We start from the raw sequence: 7500 nt of genomic DNA, 5'->3' as shown, positions 1-7500 counted from the left end.
TACGTGGGAACCGAACCGTCTTTCATCTGCACTTCCTGTTTTCCCTCTTCATGGCGTTGTCGTTACTCTTGCGTAAACCCTGCGTCACATGTCCGACCTCAGCCGCTCCTCGTCCTCTCACTTCATCTCCTCTTCCCCCTGTTGCCTTGGTGACGCAGCTGCGTCTGGATTCGTCCTCGGGGATCATTAAACCTTCATGTAGTGAGGAGGAAGCAGGTGCTGGCTGGTCTGAGAACAGATTGGATCGCGCAGCTGATCCACACAGAGTTAATGGAAACCTGGAGACCTCACTTCTCTTCTTGTTTACCTGCGCTCAAACAAACTTTTCAGCAGCGACTTCCTGTGTCTCAGTGAACAGTTCGTCCTCGCAGCTCGTCCTCTGCTTGTTATTTTATTTCTCATTTCTGTGTTCTGTCTTCAAAGTCTTCTGCTTCCTGTCGACCCGAATCATCTTCCTCTCTGTTGCCTGCAATTTATTTTCTCTCTGCTTTAGAGTTTGTTTTTTATCTTTCCATGAATTCCTCCTGGTGTTTTTCTCTTTATTCTGTCCACATCTTATTATTTTTTGCATGTTTTACTTGTGTGGGTTTGATAATGATCTCCCGCTGACTCTCACAAACACAAACAGTATTTTCAGCCTCTCCTTGTTTTGTCCTGTCGTGCGTTTTCCCTCCAGTGCTAATCTTTTTTCTCGTCGTGTCTTTATCTCCCGCGCACAGCCTGTGGTTCATTTCTCACTCTCTTTATTTCAGGAATATTTAAGAGCACCTGCTACATCGACGTGCGCTGGTTCCCCTTCGACGTGCAGCGCTGCGACCTCAAGTTCGGCTCGTGGACGTACGGCGGCTGGTCTCTGGACCTGCAGATGATCGAGGCCGACATCACCGGGTACATCGCCAACGGAGAGTGGGACCTCGTGGGTAAGAGCTCAGAGCAAACAGGAAGCCTGTGGCAGCTTTTCTTTTAAAACGCAAAGTGTGTCGTAGTTTCTGTGAATCTAATGAAACTAGAGCCGCCTCCTCGTGGTCGTATCCCTCCGCCACTCAGACTAGTTCCAGGTCACTTCCCTGCTTGTCCAGAGTCAGAACCACTGGTGTGATTTCTGTGTGAAGCCTTGAGTAATGGCTAAAAAGTGTCACACTGACCTTGACCTTTGACCTTTGACCACCAAAATTGAATCAGTTCGTCCTTGAGTCCGAGTGAATGTTGAAGGGATTCCTTTGAAGAGTTGTGGAGATTCTGCGTGCACAAGGTCAGAACTGTGTTTTGTGAGGTCACCCTGTCCTTGACCTTTGACCTTTAGCCACAAAATTGTAATCAGTCTGTCCTTGAGTCTAAGTGAACGTTTTTACCAAATTTGAAGAAATGTGAGGTCTCCACGCCCGTGACCTTTGACCCTTCAAAATCTAATCAGTTCATCTTTAAGTCCTTGCGAATGTAGATAGATAGATAGATATCATGTCCATGAGAAGGAGACGGACGTCTCTACGTGATGGACAACCTGAAAACAAAATGGCTGCTCTGACTGTCGCCGGCGCGGAGGAATGAAAATGTTCTGGTTCTTTAAGGAGTTTGAAACTGAGACAGTCGGAGGAGGAGTTTCGTTGTGATGAGATGAGTCTGGAGTCGTCAGGGACGAATAAAAAAGAAGAGAGAGAGAAAGAGGAACAAGAAATTAAAACACACTCCATCTGACTGATCAATAATCAACAGGACGCCTGATCGAACCCGTCAGGCAGCAGGAGGAAAAAGGGAGGAAAGATTGGGAAGCTTCACTTCATGGTCAGACCTCCGACTGTGAGCAGCAGGTTCCCGCCAAAACAAACAAGTTGTAATCAGTTAGATCCAGGACTCCTCCCCCTCCCCCCTCCCCCCGACAGCGTGTAAATGTTAGAGCGTGAACACGGCGGCCCGCGGCTGCGTTCGTACCGACAAATGCCAGATCGCGCAGCAGAGCGTGACCAGCGAGTGACATTTATATCGTCAAACTTCAGCTCCGGTTTCTGTCGCTGCTCTGATTTCATCATGGAGCGGGCGCCGGGAGGCGGAGACCCGTCCCGTTCCCGTGGAAACACACACGGGCTAATGGAACAGGATCACGTGACAAGCTCAGGAGATTTACACGTCACTGTTTCTGTCTCGTGCGTCTTTTTTGGTGTTTGGTGATTTATTCAGACGACGTTCAGTTATAAACATCAGGATTTGACCAGAGGAGGTCCAGATGTGTACGAGGTTTACACCTGGTCCTGTTTCTGTCGTGACCTTCAGCTTTGTTCCTGAGGAAACTAAAAGATGTTGAGACAGACTCCGACATTTACTGTGTATATTAGTGAAGGTAAACTGTTCACACCTCCACGCCCTGGTTTCCTGTCAGTCTGTGGAAGCGTCAGTGTTACGGCACAAAGCTGCAGCTGTTTCAATAAAACTGGCGGCAGGTGAAACGAAACTTTCTCAACTCGATAATGGAACAAATGTTAAGACGGAAGTTTCAACAGGTTGATTTCACAGGGAGACGTCGTCCCGGTTTGAACCAGAACTTAAACCTGCAGCTAAAACTGAACCAGCTGTTGGAGCTAAAAGCCCAAACAGTAAGTTCTACCTGTTTACAGCAGGTGTTTATTCAGGGACGCTCCTGGGTCGTCGTGGTCCCTGCGGCGACTGTCTGCATCACTTCATGCGGTCTCACGTCGCATGCATCAACAGTCTTGTAGGAATATGTTGGCTGCGGTTGCTGTGTGTGTTTTCAGACAGGTAGAAGAGGAAGGAATCGGCCCAGGTGTACCGCCGACTACCATGGAGGCCGGTGCAGGTGTGGAGGCCGCAGAGTGAAGTGTCATGGCGGTTGTCTGCAGGTGTATGTGTGACCTGAGCAGACCTCAGTCCTGAGCTGCCGGTCTCGGAGCAGTTAGAGGACGGACGCTCTCCTCGCTCTCGGGGGAGCCGGCGCTCGTCGCTCTGAACCAGCTGGTGAAAGAAAGTATGAAATGAAAAGAGAGAAAAGAGACAGAGAGCCCCCCCCCCCCACCCTCCCACCCCCCCAGGAGACGGCGTTCAGCCAATGGGCCGTTCAGAGGGAACTTAATTGAAAATCTCAGCAGCATGTTTCCCCATTTACCCCCGTGCCCCTCCCCCCTCCATCACCTGGCGGAGATTAAAACCAGTGTACTGAGCAATGTAGCGATGTAAAGGCAAATGAAAGGCAGCCAGGCGTGTTGCCCCCGACAACAGAGGGATAAAACAGGAGCGGGGGGGGGGGGGGGGGGGCTTATCTGCCGCGGCCTCCAGTAATTAATCAGTTAAAGAACCAGAAAGAGGCTGAAGAGGAAGTTAAGAGAGAAAATGGTCCGTTATATATTCACCACACAGAGAACCTGAACGCTGCTTCGCTCTCTGGATCAACATCCATTTGAGGTGATGAACAACCCCACCTCCTACACAACAGCCCCCCCCCCCCCCCCCCCCCCCCAACTTTATTTGTCCCCAGGGGAAAAAGAAAAACATAAAACATAAAAAGAACACAACCACAGCAAGACAAAGAGATCCAGTATTATAATGAGAATAACACGGGAGGATGACATCACTAATCAGTGAGTGACTTTATGAGAGATATGAGCATAGATAAATAGCTGTGAGTGTGTGTGTGTGTGTGTGTGTGTGTGTGTGTGTGTGTGTGTGTGTGTGTGTAGCATCATTAAGCTTCAGAAGGAACTGGTTTGTGTTTTTCGTTTTGTTTTTTACCTTTAGACAGAGCGATGCTAGCTGTTTCCCCCTGTTTCCAGCCTTTATGCTAAGCTAAGCTAACGGTCTCCTGGCTGCAGGACAAGATTCTGCACTGTCGGCAGAAACAGGACAGCAGCACAACCAGAGTGTGATGGCTAAAAGTGAAAAATACAATGTACTATTAATTTTAACAACGTTAATGACTTTAAAAATAAAATAAAATAAAGAGAAGTAAAAACACAATTTAATTTGACTTTCTGCGAGATTTCACCACATGGACTTTGGACTGTAGCACCGCCCACCAGCCTAAAACTTACTCCCTTAAAACACATGTGAAATTCAATATTTCAACATCAATATTCAACATGTCCCCACCTCATGTAAATGTCTGAAAATCACATTAAAAACACGATTCTTTCTTCGGGGTATTTTTAGTCTTAATCCTGGTGAAACTCAGAGACGTCTTCTCCTCATGAAGGATGAAGGACGTCAGAAGACGGTAGTTGCCACGACTGAGACTTTACCTTGTTAATGCTTTTTAAAAAATATAGTTTTATTGTAAAACTCTTCCTCTGTGATATAACGGAGGTCAAAGGTCAACATGCAGACAGTGGAGTGAGGGTCAGGCCTGTTTGTTTTGGTTGTATGTGTTTATTTGAATCCATCATGTTTTGATCTTATGTTATTAATTCATCTCTGGCAGATACTTTCAGGCAACAGGTGATTATTGCAGTAATTAAACCTGAGCAGGTCTCATCACTGTCGGCCGGCGGCGTCTCGCCTCCTGCAGCAGCAGCGATGATGATGATGATGATGATGATGATGATGATGATGGTGATGATGGAGGATCTGGTTTGGTGTGAAGTATTTAAATCTTATGTTTCTGAGTCGACTCATCACCAGCGCTTCCAGTGTCGTGTATCATCAGTTTCTATAAACCAGTTCTCTCTGTATCTAAGTCCTCGTCTCAGCCGCTGAACGTATCGTCTGTCTTTAGGACTGAACTCAGTTTCATCCTGATAAACAAGTTTCTGCTTCACTCCTGCAGGTTTTTACTTTCGCTTTCGTCAGATAGAAAAACTCTCCGACTGCGGCGTTGAAGAAAAGTCAACATCAGTCAGGCTCTCTGATCTCTGCACGGCTTCTAATCTGATGCTGAATCAGCGTTAAACTCCTCTTACTGCTTCACAAATCAATGAATGCTTTAAAACGCAGCTCTGATCTTCTCTGGCTTTCCAGCTCACCAGGGTCTGTGTTGGTCCGGGCTTCGTTTTGCTCACAGATCAGTCTGATGCAAGTAAGAAAACAATATAACTGACTCATTTTAAGACGAGCCAGAATCACCTCCTCGGGGTCGTATCCCTCCGCCACTCAAACTAGTTCCAGGTTACATCCCTGTTTATCCAGTCAGAGAAAATATGAACCATCAGTGTGAAATTTTGTCATAATTGCTGTGAAGTCAAACTGACCTATGACCTTTGACCCCCCCAAAATCTAATCAGTTCCTTCTGAAGTGAAATGTTTGTGCAAAATTTGAAGAAGTTCCCTTGAGGAGTTCTGGATATATTGCGTTCACAAGGCCGAAATCATGTTATGTGAGGTCACCGTGACTTTGACCTTTGACCTTTGACCACCAAAATCTTATAAGTTCACCCTAAAGTTCAAGGGAATGTTTGTGGGAAATTTGAAGAGGTTCCGTCAAGGTGTTACGGAGATATCGCGTCCACAAGAAACAACAGCTGAAACTCAACCGTGTTTATATAGAACATGAAGCCTCACTGTTGTTGTTGTTGTTGTTGTTGTTGTTGTTGTTGTTATTGTTATTGTTGTTGTGTCGTGTGCAGAGGTCCCCGGGCGGAGGAACGAGCGTTTCTACGACTGCTGTAAGGAGCCGTACCCCGACGTGACCTTCACCGTGGTGATGAGGAGGAGGACGCTTTACTACGGACTCAACCTCCTCATCCCCTGCGTCCTCATCTCCACGCTCGCTCTGCTCGTCTTCCTGCTGCCCGCCGACTCCGGAGAGAAGATCTCCCTGGGTTAGTGCAACATATTTAAACCCTCAGTTTTCATCCAAAATAAAAGCATCAGTGTCTCTTTGCCAGTGGTTGTGACCCTTCAAAATAAAACCAAGTCATCCTGTTCCGACTGTCGGAGAGGAAAGAGGGACTTTTACAACACACACGTCTTAGAAAATAAGATTCATTTAAAACATTCTCCCTCCTGACTTTTCTAATTATTGGAGAGTCCAACTTTATTGTGACGCTTTAAAGCTCCGTATTTTCTTCTTCTGTGTTTCATTTGAAGTGTTGATCCATCAGAAGATATAAAAACCATCTCAGTGTAGTTTCACATCTCCTCTCTCAGGCTTCTCTCTGCAGCTCTAGTAACAACAGGTCGGTGAGCCAATCAGAAGAGAGGAGGCTCTGAGCCTCTCTTCTGATTGGCTGACTGTTTTTTGAGTGGTCCAATAAAAATAAAGCAGATTTCAGGTAAAAACACTCAGAGAAACCAAATCCTGCAAGGTTTGGATGGTGGGTCCAGGTGGGCGGGGCTTGGTGACTGCTTTGTTGTGACATCACAAAGTTCCAGAAGTCCTGACGGCTGGTTTTAAGGCTCAGTTTCTTCTTCTTCTTTTTCTTCTTCTTCTTTCTCTCTTTACTTCTCTCTGAGCTTCCTCTGTCATTCTTCATACGACTAGTTCTGTCTCTTCATGAGAACAACTGTTACCTCCACGTTTAAACCACATCACTCCTCTGTGACCGCCGGCTCGAACCCCCGTCCTCCAGTCAGCCGTTAAGATCTGATGTTGTCAGACATCGCATCACACACTCGACTTCTTCTGTAGCACAAGAGAGAAAGCAGGAAATGACAAAAGATGAACAATCAAAGCTGATTTATGATAAACTCCAAAATAAAAGCTGTTAAAATCCTGCTACTAAAAAATGATGGTCTTCAAGTGTCTTAACGTACCGCTCCAGTCTTTCTCAGTAAAACGTCTTTAAAAGTGTCGCATTTAAATCGTCACGTGTGGAATAAAACATATTGACTTCATCCAGAATCACTCGTCCACACAGTGTTTGTGTCCTGCAGCAGCTGAGTCCTCAGATGACCGATGTCTCCGAGTCGATTCCCATCAGCCATAAAACATCCTGAAACAGGAAGTAAAAGCTGCCGAGAGGCCTCCTGCTGCTGAGACCAGACGCTGCGTCTTTCACTGGAATTTTAATTTATACTCTCCATCAAACCTGGATGTCTGCAGGAGCCATCACTCACCCCCCACCCCCCAACACCCCTCATCGCACCCCCCCCCCACCCATCCAGAGTCAGACTGTTGATGAGCCACCAAACACAAATCAGAAATCACTGATTAATTCTCATGTTTTCATATTTTCTGACTCGTATTAATTGTGATTTCTCACCACTCGCGTATTTATCGTTAGTTATTATTATATATATATTATTATTATAGTTACATGACACAACAAGCAAAATGTTGTTAATGTTAATAGACAGTGATGAGACTAAATAAGATGCACAGCTGATCTATAAACCAGTTTTATGACACACTCAGACAGATGATGCTCAATTAACTTTCCTTTGTGTGTGTGTGTGTTTCCGTTAATGAGCTTTTTCTCTTTGCTTTTGTTGCTTTTATTGATCCAGTTTCCTTTTATGAGGAGGAGGCAGAGACGTGGCGTGTAAATCCCCGACCTTTGACCTCTGTACCTCCCCTCTCATAGACGGTTGTAACAATGGTCGTCACAGAATTACATTTGA

At 46.0% G+C, this 7500-nt stretch overlaps 1 protein-coding gene across 1 annotated transcript in view; it reads left to right on the top strand.

Annotated features, from left to right (window-relative positions):
- The window catches only part of LOC130175728 (neuronal acetylcholine receptor subunit alpha-7), a 36022-nt gene that overhangs the window by 18582 nt on the left and 9940 nt on the right, over positions 1-7500 (top strand). The window contains exons 6-7 of the mRNA XM_056386243.1: positions 753-920; positions 5565-5759. Coding sequence (XP_056242218.1) covers positions 753-920; positions 5565-5759 — 363 coding nt within the window. The remainder of the gene's footprint in view (positions 1-752; positions 921-5564; positions 5760-7500) is intronic.

Source organism: Seriola aureovittata, chromosome 10 (genome assembly GCF_021018895.1).
Source record: "Seriola aureovittata isolate HTS-2021-v1 ecotype China chromosome 10, ASM2101889v1, whole genome shotgun sequence".
NCBI classification, from domain to species: Eukaryota; Metazoa; Chordata; class Actinopteri; order Carangiformes; family Carangidae; genus Seriola; species Seriola aureovittata.
The sequence above is the reverse complement of the archived record's forward strand: the minus strand, read 5'-3'. Positions and strand labels throughout refer to the sequence as shown.